This window comes from Ischnura elegans, chromosome 5, assembly GCF_921293095.1.
Source record: "Ischnura elegans chromosome 5, ioIscEleg1.1, whole genome shotgun sequence".
Classification (NCBI taxonomy): Eukaryota; Metazoa; Arthropoda; class Insecta; order Odonata; family Coenagrionidae; genus Ischnura; species Ischnura elegans.
In genome coordinates this window covers 118,186,237-118,200,000 of record NC_060250.1, presented here as the reverse complement: position 1 = coordinate 118,200,000, position 13,764 = coordinate 118,186,237, and the positions used below count along the sequence as shown (strand labels likewise).

General features: G+C 38.6%; 1 protein-coding gene across 3 annotated transcripts in view; it reads right to left on the bottom strand.

Moving 5' to 3' along the window:
• The window catches only part of LOC124159462 (probable 3',5'-cyclic phosphodiesterase pde-5), a 388,578-nt gene that overhangs the window by 22,666 nt on the left and 352,148 nt on the right, over positions 1–13,764 (bottom strand). For all 3 annotated transcript variants that reach the window (XM_046535284.1, XM_046535283.1, XM_046535285.1), the window contains exons 4-6: positions 11,288–11,325; positions 6,744–7,048; positions 1,507–1,750 (exon numbers count right to left, since the gene is read on the bottom strand). In XM_046535284.1, the coding sequence (XP_046391240.1) occupies positions 1,507–1,750; positions 6,744–7,048; positions 11,288–11,325 (587 nt within the window). The remainder of the gene's footprint in view (positions 1–1,506; positions 1,751–6,743; positions 7,049–11,287; positions 11,326–13,764) is intronic.

Genomic DNA, 13,764 nt, shown 5'->3' with positions numbered 1-13,764 from the left:
AAGTGCAGAATCCTTTAAGTTTCTCTTTGAGCGTGTCAAGAGGTATGCCTACCTGGCAGGATGTTCAATCACAAAAGTTGTATGAAGTGACTAAACAAATGGTAATGAGAAAACAATGCAAAGGATGAGTCAGACACAACCAACAGTAGCACTATGGGCTTTAAGGGCATGAGATTCACCCACATACTGACTTTGGTTGCAATCCGTTCAGCCATATGGAAACTCAATATGAACAGACAAACAGACATCCTCTTTTATATGAAAGGGTGAGAAGCCAAGGGGTACAAGTGATTTTTCTACCTAAACAGACTGAAGCACAGAAATTGGGAAAAGAAAACAGACGAGGTCGACCAGACATTTGCAGTGTAGTGCATTTGATTTTCCACTCGATGTCAGCATAGAACATATGTACATACAAAAAATCAATAATACGGATCTATGAACAGAAAAATCGACTTTGGCACCCTTCAAAACGTATGGTGCGACACCTTGGTTGTCACAATGGCCGGACATTTACCTCTATAACCTTTGGTCTCTGTATAAACCTTGGAGGTCAATTAGTGAATAATATGGGTATTTGGACAATACCAATGACTTGGGCACCCCATAAAACCCATGGATCGACAGCTTTGTTAGCATGCTATTCTTTTTGCCACCCTTATGACCTTGACGGTGACCTTACTCGGTCAACAGTTCAATTTTCGTAAATAAAAGTGTTATTTTCGGGTTTCTAGGGTCCGAAAACCTTTGAATTGACATCTTGGTCAATGAAATTCAGACTTTTTTCTATCTCGAGTTTTTTAACATTGAAACCCCATAAGGCAAATTCAAATTTTTGGTTTGGACCCACATTGTGAGACCAAAAGGTCAAAGTTGTAAAATTTTGCTTAAACTCAACAAAACGTAGGACCTTTCCCCATAAGTGTGCCAATTTTCATGAATATTGCTTGATGCAAAGTTACTAAAATTACAGATCAAAAATGACACACGACCCTTGGGACAGTCTGTATAATCACTCGTATCCCTTGGCCACCAAGTTTTTGTATATCTCTTCTATGATTTCATGTACCCAACTCTGTTAAGAGAAAAAAATCACTTGTATCCCTTGACTTCTAACCCCTCATATAAATAGACTAATATAAGTATTTGGAGCTATTTCTTAAAAAACAAGAAAAAGGGATATTTATTATATCATTAATCTAGGACATAAGGGAATTGAAAAAATATATCACAGTATTCCAGGTTTACAGCACTTCAGCAACATGCAAATCTGTGAATTTCTGGAACTCAGCATAGTGAATAGTATATATTCATTGACACAGGCTTCCAAAAGACTTGGCACATAGGTATGTAAATTACTTCAAAAGGAGTCATTTCTTCAATCCTTATCAAAATGTCAACCAGGAGAGATTTGACCTTGTGAGAGACTCAGGAATCCTACAGTTATAATATATTCTCGGGAAGAAACCAAATTCTAGCATGATAATTAATTAAACAATCTCTCACCCCATCTGCATATATTATGGATCCAGCCATTTGAGAATCAGTCACAGACTCATTTCTGGACAGCCGAAGAGCCTCCTTTGTCTTAGCGACGTACGCAGCGAGAGGATGGGCCCACGTGACGTGAGGAGGGGGAGTTCCAGGCGGTGGCGGCCTAGCTGGTGGCACGGGCGGCAGCGAAGACACTTCTTCTGACTCTGGCTCCTCTGTTTTCACAAATATCACCTTGGTCTCTGGTCTGTAAAGGCTAAAGTAACAAGTAACATAAATAAATATGTTATTATGATCTCTGTAATACATTTGAAAGTAGGACTTGAGTAACAACATTTTATAAAAATGCCAGTATCAGGTATCGAACATTTCTTAAGTCATAGGCCAAAGACTACTCATACAAATGGACTCTGTTTAATTGACAGAAAAAGACAAGATCATCAAAGTCTAAACTTCAGCATGAAAATGATGATATGCAAATCATCCCCTGATGAAAGTATGGCAAAGCTTAAGTCATGATGGAAGACAGTAAAACGATCCTGAGCAAGGTTCTGAACTAATTAGTCTGTGACTGAAAGCTTTCCCATCAATCATTAAGACCATCTTTGCACATTTCTGGAAGATATAATTTTTCATCCCACATTATTCTATGCAATTTCAAGCTACATTGTGTAATTTCAATATAAATGCAAGATCGTTAAATGGCATTTCATTTACCATGATTATAAATATAAAGTTACTATAAATTACCCCTATAAGAATAGGATTTGAAGGATAAACAACAGTGAAAGTTCTCCTTTACATTTTCATTTAATATTTAAGTTTCCATATGGAGATTACAGTCAAATTGCTTATACCGAAATCGCACACAAGAAAGTACGTCACACTTCTGAAATCCTAAGTATTAAAATATTTATTGTTTTCAAAAATCTTAAATTTCACTTCTCTTTAATTAGTAGTATTTTTCAGCTGCATGTGTGATTTCATTGTAACTATTGCTATTATAAAAAATGCGCATTAATGAACTAATTACATTAAACATTAATAATTATTTTTTGTAAATTATAATGCATTCGTATTTATCATACGTATTCACTTAGAATAAAGTTTAGTTTCATAAAAATATAATTACGAAGCCATCAATAATACATGGGGTAGAAATTGGAGAAATGGCGATTTCTTGACGAGAAGTACAACGTACAAAGTCTATTTCCTCCTCTTCCTATCGAATCGATTGATATAAATAACTGAAAATTTAGGTCATGAAGTGGGTTTCATAGGATATAATTATGAATTAACTAGAAATTAAAAACTAGATGAAGTCCAAAAATTTTTTTATTAAAAATGTTTAAAATAGTATCTAGTTACTTACAAAGTGCGATTATCTATGCGAAAACGCAAAATTATTTATAGTTTTCAGAAGCTGCGCCGATTTTCCCGAGGAAAAACGCCGCTGAGTAATCAAAGGGGGTGGGAACTTTATCTGTCAAAGATTAATGGATACGAAGAAGTCCGTTTTCTCCCTTCGCGTGCGTCATCAATAGCGGATTTAGCCATTACCGCGGAATGGCAATCGTCGGAAACATTTTAGGGCACAACCAGGAAATATGCGAGGATCACTACAAGGTATACTATTCATAACGCGTGGCCACGGTGACGTCAAGAGTTTCCGACCTCGGCCAAGGTCCTCTTTCTTTATTACGTCCGAAGCTCAAGGCGCCGACAAGGGTAAACAGCTCATTCATGCGGCAACCCATTCATACGGCACTAAGCCGGACGAGGTAAAAATTATTGCACTCGAACACTAGTTGCTTGAATAAGGGTGATGTACATAGTCTAGTCGCAGCACATTAAGGCTCCCGGATACCTAGACCAAAAACTACGCTGCAGACGTCTGGGCAGATTCGTCTGAGGCCTCTGTTATTCTATGCACATAACCTTTGAATGCTTACTTACGAAGAAGAAACATCGGTATTTAAAAAGATCGTCGTAATTTTTCATTTCTCATTTTTCACACTGCAATATTGACCACGGAAAAACAACGGCGGTTTTTTGAAATGCTTATTAAAATTAGAGGATTTTTGTTCTTTGAATTAAAAAGAAGTTGAGTTTTATTCCTAAAAAACGTTAAAAAAAATGCTAATCAGATTAAAAAATTTGGAAGCAGTATACGGTAAGGAAAGGCTAGCGTCAAGAGTGAAATTGCACAGGCAAAAGAAGAATTCGTGATGGGCAAACGACTTCCGTCTTCTAATGGGTATAAATATCAAACGAGGAATTAGCGGGAGTGAAAAATGGCAATCGATCAATAGCGTGAGGAGGTTTCTGTGGACCAGAATCACGGAAACTATCAAATAACTACTATAGAGACACCTATGTGAAGATGCCGGATATTAAAACAACGCGTGAAATTTAAGAGAAGATTAACAGGAATTATAGACAAAAATATTACTGAAAGCGGGTGCTAAGGCGCAGGGCGCCGATTATGTTTCTATTTCTCAAAACAGAGCACCGATGAGTCGGCGTGGATGGTGTTTCGAGAATGGAGAAACAAATCGCACCGTCTTCTTTTCATCTTTGTCATTCGATCCTCTGATTGCCCTGACGACGGTGTTTGGGTTTCCTGATGACCCGCACGCAGAAGCACTCATTACGTAAATCGAATGTCGGTGCTCTACAACCTTCTCCGACCCCTCCGTGGATGTTTTTTTCCTTTATATACATTTCTTCCTTCCTGAGTGCGTGCTGCGACGACCTAAACCCTGAAGAGCAGGTGAATGATTCATTTTTCACTGTATCTCATCGATGGCGAAAACGGAGAATCCCAAAAGGTCAAATAGATCCGAGAAGAGTATTAATATAGGTAAGGTTTTTATATAACTAGCGGATCTTTGTTGGACTGTGTTCGAAGGGGTGAAGAATGTGGGACGCTGAGGGAGGTATTTTGACTTCACCAAGTCCTGGAAAATAAAATGATTTCACCATCACCATTTTCATTTTTAATTTTTCGAGCAAACTCCCAGCGCCAAAAAAAAATTTTTTTGCTCTCAAGGGTCAACAACTTTTACTCAAAGTGTAGTAATTTCATAATTTAGGTAAGAACAAGACCTTACCTCTGACAACAGCATCCACGTCGAGGGGAAATGGACAATTTCCAGTTGCACGAAAACGAGTGAAGTCGAAAATAACCTAGTTTCATGGCCACGAGGAGGCGCGGAATCCGTTGGAATAAAACCGAAGGGCAGACTTCCTTCAAAGAGACAACGACTTGCTTGCGGAAGCGAATGTTTGGTTACCCAAACTGGAATCGGCCGTGGTGGGCAATAAACATCTCGGGGGACGAAAGAAGCGGATGACGTCGGTGCGTACCCAACGGTTTCAGCGTAGTAACCAATCAATCAACAGCGTATTTAGCAGTTATTACTAGGATGCCTCCAGTTGACATCACTGACAGTTTGCTTACCACATATTTTAAGGAAAGATCATGGTGCGCAATTAACACAAGAACGTGAGTATGAATGAATAAAAATTATAATATATGAAGGAGCGGAAGAGCTGACCTGGAAAGGATCAAAGTAACTCTTCTAAGAAAGAAGCGTCTGTGGTTGACTAAAATGAGAGGTACACATCAATAATCACTTACTCAGAATCGAAGAGGAAATGGAAGCTTTTGACGTAACAGAAGAGATAATATTTTGATTTTCAATGCCAGGAATCAGGCGAGAAGTTACGTAAAAAAGCGAGATTACGATCGTTCAGTAAGAGCAATACTCAGATTCCCAAATGTGAGTGCTCTAATCGGCGTTTTTGAAATGAAAAAGAGTATTTGTACGATTTAAATAAAAATATAATCAATAGATTACCCATAATTTTAGCCAATGCCAACTAAAAAGACGCATAATTTGTATCTTTTGAATTCCCTTTTTAAATCTTGCTGACAACAATTTATTCAACCTCAACCCCTACTATCGAATTGATGAAAGCTATAACTAAGGTTTATTAAGGGGTTTTCCGTTTACCATCGCACCGCGCACAAATACTTTACTTCCTCGGGCGAAACGTGAGGCTGAATGACTGTTTTCTCTCCATCTGCATGCCAACTGATTGGCGGTCGGCTTCTCTATAACTCTACTCAATGGAGCTACCTATTTCTCAGGATTGCTTGGCGGGTACCCGGTCGGCTGCCAGTCATCCGGCTCTCATTGGTTCACAAAGAAGCGAGAGGCATCCGTTTCGATTAGAATACATCGGAAATATTCGTGAACGACAATTAATTTCAAAATGGGTGAGATTGTGCCATTATATTATTGATGCTCACTCAAAGCTCTCTTTTAATTAAGCTCAAAGATTGAATCAGACAATTATAATCGCACATTTTCATCCAACCTTAACTATTCAATATCCTTTATAATCCAGAGCATTAAATACAATTTCTAAATGGCTGGCTACCCAAGAATAACCATTTTCATGGTAACTGCAAAGTGCACCTGAGAAAATGTTTTCGTTGCCATTGCTCAGTAACTAAGGAGTTGTGACCTTATGTTTATCGGCAAGAAATCCAAAATTTGCCACCTACCACCTCCTGAAGTATTGCAGATTCCTCCTGACACACCCGGTATATTAAAAAGTGGAAATTACTATTGTTGCAGAAAGAATTATCGGGTTTTTCACCGGGTGATTGGCTCGATGTCTTCCGACGCTTGCCGACGACTTGCTCACATTCTCAGAGGATATTCCTAATTCTCTTCTTCCCTGAGGATGAAGAGCAAGCCATTCCTCGAAACGTCGCGTCAGGAGACATGAAGCCATTTATCCTGTGGAAAACCCGAGAATACTTTCTGCACTAAATACTCTGGGAAAATCTAAGATCTTAATTAATATTAGTGTTCATAATTTATCATTGAGAACAAGTGGCGTAGCCTGGGGGGAGATCCGGGGGGTCCGGACCCCCCCGAAAAATAAAAGCGTAATTACTTTTCTCCAGAAAACATAACAAAATATTAAAAATCATGAATTAAAAAAATATTTCTTTGAAAAATGAAGTTTTCTCGATTATGCAAAGAGTTAAAATTAGTTTAAAACCCCCTAATTAGTACCCTGTTTTTCAAAAATTTTCCCACCTGGTTTTGGACCCCCCCCCCCCGAACAAAATTCCTGGCTACCCCGTTGTTGAGAACCCCTGCTCTAGTTGAAGGCCTCTCCAGTGTGCGGACTGGGTGTGGTCTGGGTTCATGGTGATCCCACATTACCTGACCACGTCTTCGCTGGTGATGATGTCGTCTCCTCCCTCGGCGCACGTGTCCTCGGACAGGAAGTCCTTCTGCCCGGGGGGCAGGGCCTTGGCGGGCGGGAGTTCGACGGCGGCCGGTGGGGCGAGCGGTGGGGAGACGGGCTCCGGTCTTTCGGGCATGTGCAGCCGGAAGCCGTCGGCACCCACAGCCGACGAGATGCACGACGCCAGCTCCCACAGCACGTGTGCCTTGTTCGGCCTCTCCTGGTGCAGCGACTGCGTCAACTCCTGCAGCATCTGACGCTTGTCCGCGTGCACGCAGAACTGCACAAAGGGGGAAATGAAGTGGACACGCGATTATTCAGATGACTCAAAAACTACCGCTCGTGTTTCAACTTTTTTTTAGTTTATCGTAACATTTATTGTTGAAATATTACGCTATCGCGAAGGAAATTCCCGAATATGGACAGTAGACCCTTTTCAAAATATTTGTGCATCACAAATTTGATGATTGCCCCACAGTATTTTCTCATACGTAAAACTTTTTTGTTTGAGACTGTGACTAATTCTTACAAAGAACTCGAGGTATGTTCGGAAAATAACGGTAGCTAAGGTTTTCAAATTTTCGCGATTTTGGAGAGTCATAGAGTCAACTTTTAAAGATAATGTTGGAAAACATGTCCCTGAAGCATGATAAAATTTTCAGCTATATTCATTGTTTTTTCCGCGAAAGCCACGAAGGTTAGACGTGTGTTTATGAGTTTAGTGATTTTCGGCTCACACTTTATTGCTTGTTCGTGAATATTTGACCAAAAATAATACCGACAACGGATGTCCCAGCTCCCGTATTCAAAAGACTCCCTCTGACTCTTTCTTATTTCCATAAAACAATGAGAACCTTTAACCCCTTCACTGACGGATATTTCTCAACAAATATTACAAAAAATGTCATATTATTTTATTACGTTTTTTAATTATTTACAGGTAGATATTAAATAAAAAACATTCATTTAAGTGTTTTACGAAGTCATTTATTTTAAAATTTACTCTTATTATATCACTTTTTAAAAAATTTCATGTATTCTTGCATAAAAATCAAGTAAAATATTTCACAATAAATATAGTCACAAAAATTACTCACTATAAAAACAGACGATGGAGTTAGAAAAATATTAATATAAACTCCAAATTTGAAACGGTAAAATATTATATAAACTAAAAGTCTATTTTTGTGTGGTATACTTTGAAACACCCACACTACAGTCAGGGCAAAAATTGCGACTCTCCCTCCTCACCATTTTTCCACGCGCATCTCGCTTCCGGGAGCACACGGCACACTTCCGAGTTGGGTTTGACTTATTTTCCGTGGGTGGGATTATGTCTGGGAAATGCCTCTCGGTAATTCGGAGGGGATGGGCTTTTGCAGGTGGCCTACCTGCCTTAGGGGAGGGAACACTTGGGAAGTACAGTTCAATCATTTTATCTATTAGGTCCAGCCTGTATTGCAAATGTGTTTTATCACCACCTGTTTTTCGACATAAAACATATGAATTCCATAAGCAAATTTCCATCAAATGAAAAAATAATTTTTTACAATATTTTTTCCCTCTTTTTCTTGGGATTGGATAGTCAGCCAAATGCTGATCTACCCTGTCAACACCCCGCATTGCCTCATTGTAATTGATGACTACCTTTGGTTTCATAACCACTGCCCCCCTTTTCTGCACCTCTCTCATTTCCCTATTGTGAACTGTAGAGAGTAACGTTACTTCCTTTTTGTCCTTCCAGGGAAGAACCAAAATTTTTCCTTTACGGAAAGCTGCCACATCTCCTTTCTTCATTTTTTTCTTCTTCAGCCCCTCTGGCATCCCCTTTCCTGTTCTGCACACAGTTCCATAAGTATCACAAGAATGAGAAACTAGTTCCTTGGCTAGTTGTGGAGAGGTATAAAAATTGTCTGTCGTGACGCAATACCCTTTTTCAAATAGTGGTTTCATCAGTGACAATACCACTTGGGAGGACATTGGCTTACTTTCAAAGTCTTTGTCAAGAGTAGTGCCTTTCCCGGTATAAATGATTGTTGACCAGAGGTATCCAGTGCTGGACTCACAGAGAACAAAAGTTTTTATGCCGAATCTAGCTCTTTGAACAGTAATTCGCAGAGGAAATAAATGTTAGCTGTGAACACTCCAAAAGACTCCATAGAACTGACACTAGAATTTTATGGAATGGGAGTGTAAGTAACCCAAAACAGATAGTGGTAAAAGGACAGAGGCAAAGAAACCAAAACATGAGGGTCAGAGGCATTGGGAAGGGAAAAATGGTGAGAAAGAGTGTTTTTTGTCATGTGCAGCTGTAAAAAGGGAAAGTGGAGGGCAGTAGAGAAAAACCGATGAGGGTGCAGTGGTTGCATGAAAGGGAGATCGGAGGGGAGGAGGATGAAAAGGATGAAAGGGCGGCCTCGACAGTGCGTAGACAGTGGGTAAAAGGAAAGGCGGAGGGGAGAGAACAATGGATGAAGAGAAGGGATGGATAAACAAGGGGTTGGGAGATAGAAAATATGTCTTCCCTGGAAGGGAGAAATAGCTGAATAGCCGAAGGTTCTATGTCAAATCTATGCAAGGTCACAAATATTGAGGAACTTACAGAAATGAAATAATAATCAGTTGTATTTGTAGCTAAAAAACAAACGGAAAACTAAAAAACAAAGATATAGTTTGTCATTATAAAGAAAAAAGACAATAAAACATCACTGAGCAAGTTGATTTTCGGTGCGAAGATTTTGACACCATATTGCTGAAAAAGAACATTATCAGAAAGTTCCCGACTACTGTTACGTAGTTGACAGAAATGGCTTTCGAACACGCGACCTTTGGAATAGCAGCTTGGACGTAATTTATTTACGAGGTCCCGTCGACTATACTGAAGAGTAAGTAATGATAGTTTTGCTTAGTAGTGTTTATAAAATGTTTCAAATTAATTTATTCACGGAATAAAGATAATACAACATCCTTTCCGATAGCAAGATTCGAACGCGCGACCTTCAGAATAGCAAGACGGCACTTGTCTGTCGACTCACTTCGGCTGTTCCAACGATTGATAAAAACTCTGCGAAAAGTCATCGCAGTTATTTATAAAACGCATTGTTTCTTTGTTCATTTATCACATCTCGATACACAATAGGTTTAGAAACATAAACATTACGAGAAATAATAGATTTTCCCCTCTTTTGGACCTCGAAAAAACGTAGAAGTTTGCCGGATATCATGCATTGTGAAGACACGTATGCACTCTCACGGCAAAACTATGTACTTCTAATAAGGGGACGAGATATCTCGTCCAGATCACGAAAGAAGAAGCCAACTTGACATAGGACGAGTTAACTCGGCCGCGTCAGTTTTTGCGCGTCTTCTTAGGACGAGATATCTCGTCCGAATCAGGGAAGGGGTTAAGGGCAATACTTTACAAGCATAGATAACATCAAAATAAATCGCTGACAGAGCTAAAGGCTATTTCAAAGATTGAACTTGAGAAGGGTTTTGAGGATTGGGTGTAGCGCGAGCAAAAGTTCAGAATATCTAACGAGGTATATTTGAAAGGTGACAACATTAATGTAGACGAATACATAAATATTTGCTTCAATAGACTAAAATTCCCTTTATTTTCTGAAAACACCAAGTCTGTATACCCTGAAAATTTCAGGGTGAGAGCATAAGTTTTAAAAAAGCGATACGTGGAGGAAATGTACGAAATACGATTTTTTGATCGGAAAAAGTAAATGAATACTGAGATAAATCCTCTCGAATTATCCATCAGGTATAAGAGACCCTTAAAAACATGTAGATTGAAATAAAACTCGTTTTAGTACCGAAAAATGCTGGGAGTGTTGAAATCAAACGTTTGTGAAATGGAGATCCTCAAGAAAACAGTGGTCGCTGACATATTATTGTTATGATGTCACCTCTTATCGCTTTAGCATGGAAGGATAGGGGATAGAACGCCTAGAGTCCTATAAAAGCACGGGAAAAGATTATGTTCTTCGCGAAGAGGTAGATAATTATTTTTTTAAAGATATCGGCTGAAAACTGAGCTGCAGTAAGACCAAAGAAAAGCTTATTCACATTTATCACTAGCAAATCAGAATTTCTCAAGCATTTCAACAAACACCCAAAAGATCAAAATACAGGTATTAACACTATGATATGCTCATAAGCTAATAATTACTTGTAAATAATAATACGAGTTAAAAATAATGGAACTATCACAAATTTAGGAAAAATAATTTTATTTTATTTATTTAACTTTTAAGCAAGAAATAATTTAGTCATCATAACATTAGCAGGCAATGAACTGCTAGTACTTGTTTGCATGATGACAAGGAAATCTGACCCTTGGACTTTCAAGCAAAAATGTGAGCTAGATGTAATGAACACACTATAAATTATAGTTCCGAGTAAGTGATAAATAAAACTTGCATGGCATTTTGTGAATCTTTGCAAAAGAATGCGCATGCTGCAACATTTGTATGGACACAGTGCTTTTCCTTTTAACAATAAAACTCACCTTCCAACGGGATAAGCTGGTCTTCCTTCCAATTTTGCCTGAAGAGATAAGAAAAAAAGACAATCTTATTAAAAAATAAGATGCGAATCAAAGAATTAACACCATAAGGTTTTTATTACTTAATTTTTACTAACTAGGCCTGGTTCTAGGAGGTAGTAACTCGAACCCTCGTTTCTTTGGCATAGTTGTAACTTAGAATTTTATCACTTTGAGTGGCCATAAGAATTTAAAAGGTTGCATTTACTGCGTTTCAATATACTGCGCATTTGCGTTGCAATATATTGTGTTTCAATGAGTATTTTATAGTGTATTTAATCATTTTATGCAGCTATATTTAGATTGACTACTCGTAGGAAACCCCTAAAATACTTTTATTGAAGAGATATTGGTCGAATAGTAAAGTGAAACACGACGGCATTGTCCTAACCATTAAAGCCTCGCAAGGGAAGCAATGCCCCAAGGAATGCGTGGGTTCAAAGTCTCATTTCTGGTTCCATAACAGCGTCTGTCCATGACGGCACAACCCACGCTGCTGGCAGACTGCGTAGACATTTCCCGAGAGATAGCCTTCCAGCCCAACGTGGAAGAAGCGCAGGTTGCGTCCCGAGAGATGTTAAGGGGCACGCATTGATTTCCGTTTCCATCAGGATAATCAACCAAACATCACCGTCGAGTTCTCCAGGAAACTACGCAGAATTCAGCGCTGATGCTAACAGTAAAAATTCTAAATTTTTACTGCTTAAGAAATGAACTTAAATTGGCCAATTAATGTCGTAAAAAGCAATAATACTGGATGAGTAAAACCGACTTAGCAAAATGAGTACTTTAGAATTCAAGATTTAGACTTCTATGTACCTTTTTAAGGCATTAAAGTTATAAATGTAGGAGCGATTTAGTTTTTTCACGATTTTTTATTGATAGAAATCATTTTTCGCACTGTTTATAACAGCCTATGAAAAATTAGACTATAACTGGTTAGAATAAAGGACGAAATGGTGAAGTCACTTATTGCTGATGTGGTTTCGCCTACTGAGAGTTTTAGAATTCAAATGTTTCCGGAGCCGGGCGATATAAAAATACAAGCAAAACCACTTTCTATAGTTTCCTGAGCATCAACGAGTAACTGAACAGAATGTCAAACAGGCTGCGAAATAAATACGCACTGAGCCTTGACAGAGGTTAAAGAGACCACAAAAAACTATTCTCGCCGTGAATTTCGATAAAAAACGTTGACTTAGAAAATGCACTTGGTTTAAGAGTATTTATCCTAAAAGTATTGTTCAAATTTTGCCATTTCCAAAAGTCACATCTAATGCTATGGTAAAAGGGGTTGTGTAGTCAGAAAAGTATATCAAAGCAAATAACATGGAGGCTTGATCATTGTGTGGTTTGAGGATATTAATTATTTAGAAACTCAATAAATACTTATCACTATAATTCCGATTGAGGCTACATTACTATAAATGAAATAAAAATTAATTGCATGGCATTATAATGTATTACATTGATCACTATAGGGAAAATTTATTATCATTCTTTCCATCAACACATTTGGCCACTCAAAGATGATTACATCCATCAAAGCTGAATGTTTATCGAGGGAAAAATATTGGTCCCAGCACCGCACCCATTTCGCGATGAGCATGGCCGAATGTTGAACGTCACACCCACTAATAGGCCGTATAATCTCAAATAAATATGCTAATAAGTCGTCTAATTAAATGGAAATAGCCAAATGTGTAGAAAGAATGCTTATTTCAGAGCATATTTTTCATTAAAATAAAACGAAAATCAAATTTAGCAGGGATATAATGTGTAACGGTAACAGGAAAAGAAATATACTTAATACAATTTCTACCATTTAACTTTACTTTTAAGAAGAAATCTATGCCCACGATTCATGCTCTTTTCAGGACAGAAGGCTGCTAATAACTTGGAAGGATTATCACGATATTTGGGGTGAAATGGACATAATGAGAGGCATGCATGACTTTGTCTCCTCCATACAATTTATAACACCCTTTCGGTTTAAACGAAAGTGCCATTATCAAAGGAGTAATACAATTCTATTGAATAATTAAATTCTATATCCACAAGAAAGAGGGACTGAGGTATTGCAGGCATGGAAGACCCACCAAACTTCAACTCGCCCCTTATCTCTATTATCTCCTCATACCCTGTTAGCCTCCCGGACCACTCAAAATAATATCAAGCCCGCTATTAGGAGAATTTATGACCAATACCCGGATGGGAGTTACACAAATTGTGAGAAAAACACATTATCCGTGTCTTTCAAAGGCCACTGGGTTAAGCTTGGGCGTATCTGTGACGCAAGTGATCGGAGCAAACATTACTGCTGAGTAGGTGCTGATCCTTGACATGTTTCCCACATTTCCCGCAGAGCATGCCGGGAGACGAGCTGACGCGAGGGCGAATGAAATTTCCTCTTCGGGCCAATTAGTTCCACTTCCGGCGAG